Here is a 14,837-nt window from a genome sequence, read left to right on the forward strand (position 1 = left end):
AAAGAAAGAAAGAAAGAAAGAAAGAAAGAAAGAAAGAAAGAGCTACTTTAACAAAACCTGTTTGCTAATCACCCACCACTATCATTGTCAGCACAGGACCATGTCTGCTGTATAGTTTTCTCCTGAACTGTATAATGTTGATGGCTACAGGTTTTCAAACCATAGCTATTACATCTTTTAAATGTTCCCCCCTCCTACACTTACTGTTTCAGTACAAAAGAATGTAATAGGCAATCTAGTTAGAAATTTCAGGACACTTTCCCCTTCATGTTGAAATGATCCACACAAGGTAGTTATTGATATCCTTGGTTATTAAGCCAATTAAAAGTTTTAAGTCCTTTTATTGATGGCTAGACCAAGAGCTGCTCATGACTCTAGGAAGTCTCTTGGTGCACAAGCTCAAGGCAGCATTAAAAAAAAAAACAACAAAATCATAATTACATCAGCACTCTAGCTGTGTGTGTGTGTGTGTGTGTGTGTGTGTGTGTGAGAGAGAGAGAGAGAGAGAGAGAGAGAGAGAGAGAGAAAGAGACATCAATGAGGTTTAAAGTGGCCTACTAACATCTGCTTTCTTAGCAAGACCCAGGGGTCTGTCTGGACCATGGCCAAGGTCATGGACAGTCCCAGAAGCAGTGCCAAGATGAATGTGGCTGTGGGGGTAGAAGGCTTGAGGAGTGACCAGGCAGGCATAAAATAACATTGGGACTGGATGGTATTACCTTAGTTATTTCAGTGTCGTTGTTTTCTATTATATTTTAATTTATAAGGTCCTACTGTTGATTTGTCATTTTATAATACTTTTACAGTTGATACAGAAGAATCTTCTGTCAATAGAAGTTCCTTGGGGTTGTGTGATTTAAAGCTCCACAAAGGAGAAATTTATGAAGTGGTTGATCTCCTTCACTTTCCTGAACCACTTCCTTCTCTTTTGCACTTTTTACTGGAGTAACCCTGAACATAAGTTCAGAGTTTATGTTTTCAGTGTTCTTAGCAGTAAGTTAAGTATTAAGAATAAACCACAAGGTGGTTTTGCTTTTTGTCCTCTGCCAGTGATCTAATGGAGATCATTATGATTCTATTAGAATAATGTAAGTTTCCATGTTAAAAATAAAATTGCAGCCAGGCAGTGGTGGCACACACCTTTAATCCCAGCACTCAGGAGGCAGAGACAGGCGGCTCTCTGTGAGTTCGAGGCCAACCTGGTCTACAGAGCAAGATGTAGGACGGGCACCAAAACTACACAGAAAAACCCTGTCTCGAAAAAAAACAAAAATAAATTAATGAATAAAGTTGTATATGTCTATTACTATTCATAAATATTTACGAACTATCTTTAGCAACTTATGATTATTTCTTTGGAGTTTCCCTGGATGTTTGACAACCATGCTATAAGTCTGTGGTCATATTAAATCTTTTATAAAGAATCCTAGCTCTATATCATGAAACTGTAATTTAGTCTTTGATCTATTCAAATTCCTATCATAACAATAATATTGTTATGCCCAGATCTTGGGGACCCCCAAAAGACCACCAGAGAGACCAAGTCCCCCATGTAAAAGCAAAGAGCCTTTATTTTCAAGCTCCAGGGCTTGGTCTGTCTGTCCCTTGCAACAGTGAGAGCAGAAAGCCCTGAGCCCAGGCAGGGTGGGATTTTTATCATAGCAGAGGTTGGAGTGAGGGGATTTCCAGGGTCTAGGACTCTGATTAGCTGACAATTGTCTAGGAGTATCTGTAAAACAAAAATAGGCGTAGCTAGGTCAGGACAGATCTCTTTCACCCGCCAGGCTCGCAGCTGCTCAAACCCAACCAAATAAACACACAGAGACTTCTATTTCTTATAAACTGTATGGCTGTAGCAGGCTTCTTCTTATCTAGTTCTTACATCTTAAATTAACCCATTTCTATTAATCTATAAGTTGCCACGTGGCTCGTGGCTTACCGGTGGCTGGCAGGTCTCTCCGCCTTTGCCTTTCACTTCCCCCAGTTCTCTTCTCTTTGTCCCGCCTATACTTCCTGCCTGGCTACTGGCCAATCAGTGTTTTATTTATTACCCAATCAGAGCAACACACCACACGTAACATACAGAACATCCCACAGCAAGGAAGACTACAATAAGTACATTCAAACCTTAAATGAATTTGTACAATTAAATTTCATTTTCAGAAAATGGAGTCTTAATGTACCTATAAAGAATAATCTTAGAAAAGAAACAAGAGCACAGTTTGCTGGCCATTTTAGTATATACAGGAGAGAGAAAAAACTTCCCCAAGATGTTATGTTGGTAATATTTAATATGTTGTTTACCATCAGAGCTGTGATTAACATCATTCATAGCCAAGATGTTTCTACTGTAAAGTAGATGCCATTATTCTCATCATGTTACTGAGAAACCAAGAGGTTAAGCAAGGTGTCCAGACTACATAGACACTATTGGTGAACTTGAATTTGTTGTTACAGCTGAGATATCAGTTTGGATTGGTAACTAGATTCCATGCTAAATTGTTGAGTAATGAATAAAGACCCAGGAAATTGCCAGGCGGTGGTGGTGCAGTAGTTTGAGGCCAGCCTTGTCTACAGAGCTCCTTCCAGGATAGCCACATCTACACAGAGAAAAACCAAAATAAAAAAAGAATCAGGAACTTTCATTAGGTTTTTCTTTTCCATTTAAATTATTTTTTCCATATAATACATTTTTACCTTGTTTTTATTTATTTTTAGATTATAATTTGATTACAATATTTTTCCCTTCCCTTCTTCAAATCTTCCAATATTTTCCCTCTGGCATGTTGTGAATCCATATCACTGTTCTCTTTCAATTTCATGCCCCACTCTTTTTTTACTTTTATTGCATGCAAATAAGTATAGGTATATGCATATTTATTCCTAAATATTACCTGTTCAGTCTGTATAATGCTGATAAGTATATGTGTTGTTTTAAAAAATGATAAGCGCCGCTGGTTATCGTGCAGAAAGGTCTTGAGGGACGAGAAACAACAAAACCCAGTATCAGAGCTTGATTGAGGGGGCTTGAGGGGAGACAAGAACCAGGCCTGGGGAAGAAGCAAGTGCAGAGAACGAAGGGAGGGGGAGAGAAGAGAGGGGAGGAGTCTATGTCCAGCTTTTTTGTTTTGTTTTGTTTTTCCAGACAGGGCTTCTCTGTGTAGCTTTGCACTTTTCCTGGAACTCGCTTGGTAGCCCAGGCTGGCCTCGAACTCACAGAGATCCACCTGGCTCTGCCTCCCAAGTGCCGGGATTAAAGGCGTGCGCCACAGCCGTTAAAGGCTAGGCTCACAACCAAAAATAAGTGTCCAGCTTTTTAAGGATTCCCATCCACTTGCGCAGCTGGGCTTACGGAGCTACGCCACGTATGCGTGATTGCGTGACTGACTGTGCAACATCGCGCATTTGCGCATCACGCAGCACACTGATGACGTAAGACATAAAGACCCCATGAGCTTACCTCCTGTACTTTGCATGTGTGGTCATGCAGCTGGAGTGGCAGCAGAATCCTAACAAGGCTGCCTCCACACATCCTCTTTGAGACCCTGAACCCCTGCCAAAGTAGGATCTCCAGCAGATTGCATATATTTTGATCATATTCTTTCTCATACCCAACTCCTCACAGATGCTTCCCATTCCCTTACGAGCCCAACTTAATGTTCTTTCCCCATCTCACTTTAAAAAAAAAAAAAATACAAAAACAAAACACCAATAAGACTAAAAGTACCAAAAGGAAATTAAAAGCCCACAAAAAAATCCATTTTCAGTTGGCCAACTATTCTTGAGCAGGGGGCATACTCTGTAGTGTGGTTGATGTATCCAGGGACACTCCATTGGTGAAAGCTGTATTTCCCTTTTCCAGGAGGCGTCGGTTGCACATAGCTTCTTGGGTAGGTCTGGTTATTTTGTGCCCCCCTCCCAGGAAACTTCTTAGTGGTCAGTAGAGTTTAAGTTTTGTAATGTGATGTTAAGCAGAAGGCAAACAGGAATTTTTAGGCATTTCTCTGTATGTGACAAGTGATATATGTTGTGCCCAGATTGTGGGGACCCCCAAAAGACCACCATAGAGAACAAATCCCCTATGTAAAAGCAAAGAGCCTTTATTTTCAAGCTTGGAGCTGAGACTCCCTGTCCGATGCATTGGTGAGAACAGTGAACCAGGAGTCCAGGCAGGGTGGGATTTTTATCATAGCAAAGGTTGGGGTGAGGGGACTTCTAGGAATCAGGACCCTCATTGGCTGACGTTTGTCCAGTGTTATCTTTAAAGGGAAAATAGATGTGTGGTAGGCTCAGTGACATCTGACAGTCTTATCTAATGGTTGGAATGTTTGAGATGTCAGGTACTTCTCTTACATGCTGGCCCGTTGCCAGGTGGATCTTGGGTGGTGTTAGCTTATGGTTTTTCCCAGATCTGGGTGTTGCCTGTCACAGCAGCTGTGTCTGGGCCTCTAAGCCTGTCAGGCCAGCTGTGTGGTCAAGCTATTTTGCCCTGCCCCCCCCCCCCCCCAATATGAAAGAAGAGCCTTGTGCCCTTCCAATGTGTATTCTTTTAAGTGAATGACACATGGGCTTGACAAATAATGATATACCTCACTTAACTCTCTTTTCCAGTTCTCGGCTGAACATCAGATGTCAATATATGTAGTTGTGCAGTAGTTTGTATATTAATTAAAAGTAACATGTAACAAATTATCACATCTACAGAAAAATCTGTAGAGACAATATAATGAGCCACTCTCAATGTAGTAACCATCTAAAATGTCAAACCTTTTTTCCAAATTCATGGGGGGGGGTGTTATGGTAGGGATGATTTGATTTTGTTTTGTTTTTCTCAATGAGGCTGTGAAAATACTATTGTAGCGACTGTTAATGTTGTTAGTGTTGTGAAACCACATGCAGGAGGCCTTGGTGGGTTGAGCCAAGGTGCCCCAGTGGGTGAGGAAGACAGGCCATGCAGACAAGGCAGCAGGCTGAGGCATGGAGCCGTGGAAAGTTGCTCACATCATGCAGACACAGCATCCAGGTGGAAAGTTTATTAACGGGAGGGGAGAGAGAGAGAAAAAAGGAGAGAAAGGAAGGCAGAGATGCGAGCAACCTCATGAAAAGAAAGAGGGAAAGGAGGAAGAAGAAATAAGGAGGGGGAGGGTTTGTTTTGTTTCTTTTTTTTCCAGGGCTGAGGACCAAACCCAGGGCCTTGCACTTGCTAGGCAAGCGCTCTACCATTGAGCTAAATCCCAGAGGGTTTTTTCTTACAGAGGGCTTTTACATAAAATGAGGTCAGGACACTGGGTGGCCCCAAGGGGTAGTTCTGAATGCTAACAATGGCTGGATATATTTCTTTGATTCTGTTACCCTCCTTCTTCCTTGCAAATAGCTTCTGTCATCATGTAAATGATTGTTCCTTTAGCTGGTTACACTGAAGTTTTTATTAGTTTAACCATGGTTCAGTGAAAAGTACAAGTAGCTGTGTCTGTATGGCTAGTGAGCAATACATTATAAATAACATTCTTTTTTTGTCATGTTGAAATTTAAATTAGAACCATTTAAAAACAACATTTCTGTTTTTGTTATTTGGACAATTATAAACAAGCACTTAGAGTAGGAGAAGCAGCTTTATAACAGATGTCAAGTGACTTGGCCTTTTCAGAATCTGCTGACTAGATGCATTTAACTTGCCAGATATCTCAGTCTGTTATAGAGATATCGCAGGATGACACTTAGGTAATATGCAAGAATTTTATAAAATAACCAAAATCTTAAAAGTTATAAGTAAATACAAAGATTTGTATTTCTTGGCTTTTAATTTTGAAGGTATTCATAATCCACAGTGATTACTATTTGCTAGACAAGCAATGTTTTTATAACAACTCTTTCCCATTTCAATGTTTACTGTAGGGAAGTGGCAGATTTCCAGCTTTCTGTGGATTCCTTGCTAGAAGACAACAATCACCAGTCACAACTAGATACTCAAGACCAAGCCAGGAGCCTGGCAGAGAAGGTATTTTGTCTCTGTGTTATAATAAACTTAGCATTGAAGGAGAGCAGAGCTTTACAGGCTAACTCAGCTATAATGAATTTAATAGTGTTTCCTGTTCAAGACAGCTTGAACACCATTTCCGTTCATTTTCATTGCGTTCTATGAGGTTTTTGTGATCTTTAAACCAGCTGGAGCATATTCCTTTTGTTATAGTTTATTTTCTGTTGTACTGGTAAACAGGACCAAAAGTGACTTGTACAGGGCAGGGTATTTGCCTAGGTAACAGTCCATCACTGCGGAAATTCAAGACAGGGCCTTATGCAGGAGCTGGCGCAGATACTGTGAAGGGATGCTGCTTGCTGCTTTGCTCTCTGACTCTTGCTTAGCTTGCCTATTTAACAACTCAGGCCCATTTACCCAGGGATGGTACTACCTACAGTGGGATGGACCCTCCCACATCACTCATCAATCAAGAAAATTTTCACAGACATGCTGGAACAATCTGGACAATCTGATGGAGGCAATTCTTCAGCGAGGGTCCTTTCTCCCTTGACTAGGTTTATGTCAGGTTGACAATGACAACTGATTAGCACACCCATGAGCTAACATTGTTTAGTTGGTGTTTTGCTGTGTTTTATTTTTTGTTAGCCACAGGACTGAAGTGTGAAGTTATAGGCAGATTCATTTATTCCCCTGCAAGTGGAGTTACACACTGTTGTGAATGCTAAGAATCGAGTTCAGGTCCTCTGGGAGAGCAGCCAGTGAGTGCTCTTAACACCTGACAGTCTCCCCAACCCTCTGGATGAACAGTTGAATCTAGGAAAACAAACTTGATATATTAGAGCAGTAGGTTGCAATTTTTTGAAATGAGCTTCTGAGAAGAAGTAATGTATATGGAGTGAATGGGATGGTCACAGAGAAATCATGGTTAGATGATTTAATAAACTTTCTGTATTTCTGAGTTCTTTCTTGTGGGTCTAGTAAAACAGAATTGGAAAGATTGTAGTCATGACCAAATCTAAATTGTTAGCTTCAGACCTCACACAAAGCATGTTAAAGCATGTTGGGAAGCTTCTGTTGTTTGTTTTAAATTTTTATTAATAGGGTTATATATTGCTCAAAGATGATGTCTAGGAACTCTAAAAAAATTGAAACACTGAAAATCACTACTGAAAAAACAGTATCACTAAAAAATTATTTCTAAAGGAGCTTTGCTGCCATAATAATTATTTGGTAACAAGATCACCTTTGATTTTTTTTTTTAATTTTTTTACTAATAAGGATATACCTGATGTAAAATTCTGATATCAGGAGTAGAATTAATCTAATTACAATATTTAATCTCTCTGTGTCTTTTAAGTTCTCAGAAATACAGATTGGTTGCTCTGCAGGGACAACAGGCATCTTTAGTTCCAGTAATCTATCAGAGGGTTTAAATGCACACATGCAGGGGAAATAGACCCTTTCAGAGGCCATTCTTTGTGTGTGCAAGTGCTTTAGCAGTAGGTCCCGTCACGATGTCCTGTTTGTGACTGTCGTGAAAGATGAATAAGATAAATGTCACTGTATGGTGGATGGAGAAGGGAGTTCGAGGTGAAGGAAAGAGAAAAGGAAGGGAGAATAGCATTCTAGTGAGGAAAAAAGAAAAGAAAATGTGTTCCTATAAATAGGATTTTAGAACAGAAGATGTTGGTTAGACCCTGGTCCAGCTGTAATGCCTGAGAACTGATTCACCTGCTGTCTTGTAAACCAATTTCATGATGTCAGAACTATCTACCTCATTAGGCCTATTCTATAACAGAGCCTGCTTTACTTGATTGGTTATTTTTCAGCTTAAATGTGATACAGTGGTGACTGCCATCAGTGCTGGTCCAGGGACTCTGAATTTCAAAATAAACAGAGAATTATTAACAAAGGTAAGAATGGATTATAGTCTAATCTCTGTGCTTTTATGCTGGTTTAGCCACACTGGTCATCCAGCTCTCAAACTTGATATACACATGGTTGACTCCTCAGTCTGGAGTACAATATAACTTAATCTTTCTTTCTTTCTCTCACTTTTTTTTTACACTTCCAGTGTTCAAATCCAGGGCCTTTCATATCCTTAAGCAAGCACTTTGCCACTGAGTTACTTCCTTAGCCTGGACAGTCACTTACTGATCTGTTCACTATAGGGTGTCATAGTACTGTTAATCTCTTCTTGCAGAAATTACCTCGCGCTCATTCTCTCTCTCTCTCTCTCTCTCTCTCTCTCTCTCTCTCTCTCTCTCGTTTCTTTTTTTGGTTTTTCAAAACTAGGTTTCTCTGTGTAACCTGAGTTGTCTTGACTCGATCTGTAGCCCAGGCTGGCCTCAGGCTCACAGAGATCTTCCCTTGTCTGCCACACAAGTGCTGGGATTAAAGGTGTGCACTGCACAGTCCATTTATTCAACTGATGCCACTTGTGCTTTAAACTTTAATTCACTTGGGGTTTGTAGCATCTGTCTTTCCCACTGTTCTGTTTCCATGTTTTGACATAATGCCTGGGGCATCCTGGATTCTAGATAAATAAACTATTTGTTGAATAAATAAGTGTGCTCTGTAGTAAAAGTATGTTGGTCTCTGCTTCCTGGTATGCTGTAATCCCTTAGAAGCCTAAGGTTTAAGCTGGAGAAACCATGGGATAGTTTTTTCTTTTAACAAAACAGTGAATAGTAAAGTAAAAAGGGTTTTAATACTGTAAGATTAAAAAAATTAAGATGCTGACATTGGGATGGCCCGAAGGTATTGGGGAAACCTTGCAAAGGAATTGACTCTTACTCAGGCTAACACATTGGAGAACAGGTGATCCTGGATAACAGGAACCTTTAAGTCAAGTTCATCTTGATCAAACTTGTAACGCTATACTGCATGCTTTGGTCTCTTTTAAATAGAAATATAGCCCACTATTGGGGTACAGAGGTTTAGTAAATGCGGCAGTCTTGAATTGAAAATAATTATAAGGTCAGAAGTTCTCTGGATATAGATCTGTCTGTGTATTGTTTAGTCTCGGGCATTTGCTCATCAGTCCTGGGATTATTCTCAATGGTTAGTGCTTTTTCCAGATCATGGGGATTTTATTTTTTCAGCCATCTTTCATTCTGAAGTAAATCAGCTAACCAAAATCTACCCCACAGACATGGATGTTTTTTGAGCTTGTTAAATAGTGCCTACAGCCTGTTGGTGTCTTCATCTCCCAACCCCCACACCTTCCCTGGATGGTCTCAACATTTAGCCAAGGCCAGCCTCAAGCTCAGAATTCTCTTGATATCACACTAAGTTACTTATTTACCACTTTTTTTTTTTTTCTTTTTGGAGCTGAGGACCGAACCCAGGGCCTTGTGCTTGCTAGGCGAGCGCTTTACCACTGTGCTAAATCCTCAACCCCTATTTACCACTTTTAAGCAATGCTTTTATAGTTATTTTGCCAGTTATTTGGAAGTAGAAATGAATCTTGCCAAATGTGCCTTCCATACTTTAAGCCCCTAATATCAGTATTTTCCTCCTTTTGTTTTTCCTTGTACTGGGGGAAAAGATAAATTTTAACTTTAAAGCTACTTTAGCTGAAAGAGATAAGGTTTATACTTCCAAGGAAAATATTTGTAAAATAATTTAAAATTTCAATGGCCACAAGTTTTATACTTTATTTCAATTAAGAAACTGTAGAATGTTACCTAGCTTAGAGATGTCCAACTGGATTAGTTACTACAAGTATCTCCATAGCTAGGTGAGGTAGAATATACATAATGGTGTAAAGAACTCTTATTTTCATACCACACTTACACTTGTCAGTAGCTTGAGATCCTTTGTCGGAGAATCTATAGCCCTTAGTATTGCCTAATTCAGTTAAGAGAGAAAAGATGGTTTAAATTAAGTTCTATTTGCATTTTCTAAAAAAAAATACAGCCAAAACTATTTTCTTGGGTATATATATCTGAAAAATCCATGGTGATAAAAAGTCACATTTTTTATTTGCAAATCCAACTTTGCCTACTTTACCAAGAGGAGGAGGAGCTATTTTGTGTCTTCACTAAATAAGGTTTACCTGTAGGTAGTGAATACTTTCAAGCCACATTTAGTTTTTAGAAACTTACAAAAATAACGAATGGTTTTAATACCAAAGAATTAGCAAGGCAAGTAGGTAGTGATAAATTCCTTAGGAGTCTGCTGACAGGCATAACCAGTAGAGCTAGAAAACAGGAAGGACATAAGTCATCCACAGAAAAGGATGAGGACAGACAAGCAGAAAGTGCCACCCAATCGGAGTATTCATTGATTTCCTCACGCTTCAAAACTGGAAATGTAAAAGTCTTCATTTCTAATTAAAACCCTGTATGAACCAATATTTACATGAGGTTAGCTTACATTTGAACATGCACGTTGGTAAATATATTAGATTTTAGTGTTTTCTGTATTGAAATATGATGGAACTCTAATACCTCCTTTACGTGAGTAGTTAAAAACTACATTTGTAATTGATCGCTGCTAGCAAAGGGGCAGTTAGTCTTCTTTACAGACATGTGACCCCTCGTGGGTTGAGCATGCTCCACTGGATGGCCACACGCCAGAGGATACAGGCAGCACTAATTAGGTTCAGTGGCCTAATTAGATTCAGTCAGGGCCTCACTGTGTAGCTTAGGCTAGCCAGTAACCCAGGGCCTGCCTTCCTTCCCTTCCCTCTGATTTGTTGGCATTGCAAGCATGCACCATCTGCCTTAGCTCCTTTCTAGACTATGTTAGCTAATTCTTGATAATAAAATCCTTACCAGACATTACATTTTTAAGGCCCCAGATGAAGCTAACCAATGCAAATCCAACTTTATTACAGTCATTTCAAATAAAAAAAATTAGGGGGCTGGAGAGATGGCACAGAGGTTAAGAGCACTTTTTGTTCTTGCAGAGGACCCAGGTTCATTCCGAGCACCCACATTGTGACTCACAACCATCTGTGGTGCTAGTTCCCAGGGCTCCTGCTCCCTCTTCTAGCCTCTGCAGGCACCAGGCACCATGTGGTCTTCCTTGTATATACATGCAAACACTCGTACAAATAAAAAAGTTTAAAATACACATAAATAAGAGAATCTTTAAAAAGTGCATTGTAACTGCTCAAAAGAATTTATGAATTTTGTGAACTATGCTAGTTCTGTGTTACTAAATAAAATTAATCACTTGATTTGGAAAATTTCTGCTATTTAACTTCATATCTCCTGTATCCCAGGCTGGTCTTGAACTGGATATGGAGCTAATGATGACCTGAACTTCTTTCTGATCTCCTTGCTTCTGCCTCCTGAGTGCCTGGTTGATAGGCATGTCCCACCACACCAGGTTTATGCAGTGCTAGGGTTGCACAAAGATTTGTACAGGCAAGGAAAGTGCTGTTATCAGCTGAGCTGTTACGACGTTAGGAATAAAATCCGCCTTCGTGCTTTTCCTTCCTTGTTTGTGAGCATAGCACTCATCTCTGAAGCTGTCGTGAAGACTGAGTAAATACATGTAAGATCCTCCCAGTTTTTATAACACAGTCTGCTCATGACTGATCAGATCCTGCTCTTGTCTGGGGATTAATATTTCCACAGGACTCTTGCAGTTGACCTCACAAAGCTTCAATGTCCTGATCTCTGGGTATCATCAGTGGTTACTGTAATATTGAATAGATTAGATTTATAGGCCCTGAGTAGTCCCTTCATTATTAGCTCACGTTTTAAGTACTCTCAGAGGAACTGGCGGCTCTGTAATTAGAGTGAACAAGTTAGCAACATTTAATTTCCAGTAGTACAGTACTTAAGAACATGGATAGTATTTGTCTTTCTCCTATCACCGAGTCCCACCCCTTCTGTTTCCAGGCGGTGCTGCAGCAAGTAATTGAAGACGGCTCAAAATATGGGTTAAAAAGTGAACTTTTCTCAGGTCTTCCCCAGAAGAGGATTGTGGTTGAATTCAGGTCAGTGACTACTCATCCTATGTGCTGACTAAATCCAGCTGATAGGGCAGAGAGGATCATAACTCCCTGATTGAGTTTACATTAAATTACACGTGGAAAGTTGAAAAGCAGTGGAGTTAGGGATTTAGCTCAGTGGTAGAGCGCTTGCCTAGCAAGCACAAGGCCCTGGGTTCGATCCTCAGCTCAAAAAAAAAAAAAAAAAAGAGGGAGAAAAGCAGTGACATTATGTTAACTTGTTAGGATCACAGTGAATCAGTCATTAAACCAGGAATAAAAAGGACAAAAATAAGATATTTTATATTTCTAGTATGTTTTTGCTTTTCCCTGTTTTAGACAGGATCTCCACATTGGCCTTGAACTGGATGTGTGGCCGATTATGCCTACCTCTTACAAAGTCTCCAAATAGCACCGCCAGCTTGGGATCAAGGGTGCAGCATTTTGAGCCTATGGGGGACATTTCTCATTCAAATCACAGCACTCTCTTAAATAAGTAAATCGGATGTGTCCCTTCACATAAGATTTAGGAAATCACATTAGCTACGAAAGTAAGGTGTCCAGTTGTAATTCCATCGTGGCTGCTTTGGTTGCCAAAGGAATTGAGTTTGCTATTTCTGTTTCATGGGAGTACCTTCTTAGTAGCACATGTTCCAGGAAATGTCAGATTGACGGTTTCAGGGGACATTTTGTCAGGCTGTCAGTCCTGTCCCTAGACACTGTTACCTGCTGAGCATCTCTCCAGCACTTTTCTTCCTAATCTTAAAATACTTTGTTTCATAAGTGTGCCATTTCTGAGTGTCACACTGCTTTCTGGATCACAGGATCAATGATTGTTAGTGATAGGTGATTTCCTTCCAAACTCTAATTTATCCTTACTGTTAATTCTGATGTCCAACTTACCTTTCTCCTGAACTACTAAAAGCCCTGCTCCCTAATTATGTCAACCTAGAGAGGCATTATCTAGTTCATGTTCAAAATTTTTCTTATTGGAATAAGAAAATATTCTTGCAATTTTTGCAGTTCTCCTAATGTTGCAAAAAAATTTCATGTTGGACATTTGCGCTCCACCATAATAGGTAAGTATTCCCGTTAACAGAAAGCACTAAACATGTCTAAGGGGACACATATGATAGTGCAATATAATGGTTCAGAGTTTAAATGAAAAGGAGAGAAGCTCCACAAATATAAATTACAGGAGCATGGTGCTAAGTAAATGTTGCACTAAGTTGAAAAATCGGTTTACAAGTTAAAAACCAGAATTTATTTCAAAAGGTAAAGACTCTGAAATCAGTTTTCATCAGTATGTATGTTATAATTTTAACTGTTATGCATACAGAAAACTGAACAAGGCAAAAATAAAAAATTGTCACAAATTATTTCTGTGGAGTTGGCAGAAATCTTTCATATGTTTTTGTTCCTATATTTTTGTTTTAAATAACTTTGTTCTCAGTATGTATCTATAATTTTCAAGACTGGAAACTAAAATTTTTAATAGAAATTATTTACTTTACGAATACTAAAACTACTTCATAGTTATAAAGCTTCAATGTATAATACGATTTTTTGAAGTGTGTCTGTGTGTCTGTGTGGGTGAGCACATGTACATTTCTGTGGGTGCAGGAACTGCTACAGAGTCCAGAGTTCCGGGTGGTTGTGAGCCACCCGACATGAGTATGGAGCACTGAACTCCAGTGCTGTCAAGAGCAGCCGACATAGCAAACACTCTTTAACCGCTGAGCCATCTCAAGTCTTGCCCTCTACTTATTTAAAATATTTGTAGCACTGCAATTCAAAACTCCACTTAGAATTGGGCAGTATTAGAAGCGGAGTTTGATATATTGAAAAACAGGAAAAATTAGTACAAGTGGCAGATTATTGTTAAAATAAGAAAGCTTTCATTGTTATAAAGTCCTTGAGCAGTGTTTTATAGGAAGAAATGACAAGACTGAACCAAAAGTATCTAAGAAATATATTGTACAACAAAATCTACATTGAATTGAGGCAAAAACCTAAGAGTAAATGGATAAGTGGGACATGATAAAATAATCACTTTATCAGGAAAATATTTTGATCAGGAGGGGAGAATATTTATTGAAATTTTATATATGCTATCTCATTGGTCTATGCAGTCCAGAGTCTAGATAATATTCTTCAGTAGCCATAGTTTTGGTTTTGTATGTGTGTATTTATTTATTAAGTATATAGCAAGTAAAAGAATAGACAGCAGGCGGAGAGAGAAAGAGACAAAGTGAGTAGGCAGATGGAGAGAGAAAGAGACAAAGTGAGTAGGCAGGCGGAGAGAGAAAGAGACAAAGTGAGTAGGCAGGCGGAGAGAAAAAGAGACAAAGTGAGTAGGCAGATGGAGAGAGAAAGAGACAAAGTGAGTAGGCAGATGGAGAGAGAAAGAGACAAAGTGAGTAGGCAGATGGAGAGAGAAAGAGACAAAGTGAGTAGGCAGGCGGAGAGAGAAAGAGACAAAGTGAGTAGGCAGATGGAGAGAGAAAGAGACAAAGTGAGTAGGCAGATGGAGAGAGAAAGAGACAAAGTGAGTAGGCAGGCGGAGAGAGAAAGAGACAAAGTGAGTAGGCAGATGGAGAGAGAAAGAGACAAAGTGAGTAGGCAGGCGGAGAGAGAAAGAGACAAAGTGAGTAGGCAGATGGAGAGAGAAAGAGACAAAGTGAGTAGGCAGATGGAGAGAGAAAGAGACAAAGTGAGTAGGCAGGCGGAGAGAGAAAGAGACAAAGTGAGTAGGCAGATGGAGAGAGAAAGAGACAAAGTGAGTAGGCAGATGGAGAGAGAAAGAGACAAAGTGAGTAGGCAGGCGGAGAGAGAAAGAGACAAAGTGAGTAGGCAGATGGAGAGAGAAAGAGACAAAGTGAGTAGGCAGATGGAGAGAGAAAGAGA

General features: G+C 39.7%; 1 protein-coding gene across 2 annotated transcripts in view; it reads left to right on the forward strand.

The window, feature by feature from the left end:
• The window catches only part of Rars2 (arginyl-tRNA synthetase 2, mitochondrial), a 45,450-nt gene that overhangs the window by 5,207 nt on the left and 25,406 nt on the right, over positions 1 to 14,837 (forward strand). For both annotated transcript variants that reach the window (XM_036177509.1, XM_036177510.1), the window contains 4 exons: positions 5,896 to 5,998; positions 7,810 to 7,893; positions 11,839 to 11,936; positions 12,954 to 13,009. In XM_036177509.1, coding sequence (XP_036033402.1) covers positions 5,896 to 5,998; positions 7,810 to 7,893; positions 11,839 to 11,936; positions 12,954 to 13,009 — 341 coding nt within the window. The remainder of the gene's footprint in view (positions 1 to 5,895; positions 5,999 to 7,809; positions 7,894 to 11,838; positions 11,937 to 12,953; positions 13,010 to 14,837) is intronic.

Source organism: Onychomys torridus, chromosome 2, assembly GCF_903995425.1.
Source record: "Onychomys torridus chromosome 2, mOncTor1.1, whole genome shotgun sequence".
NCBI classification, from domain to species: Eukaryota; Metazoa; Chordata; class Mammalia; order Rodentia; family Cricetidae; genus Onychomys; species Onychomys torridus.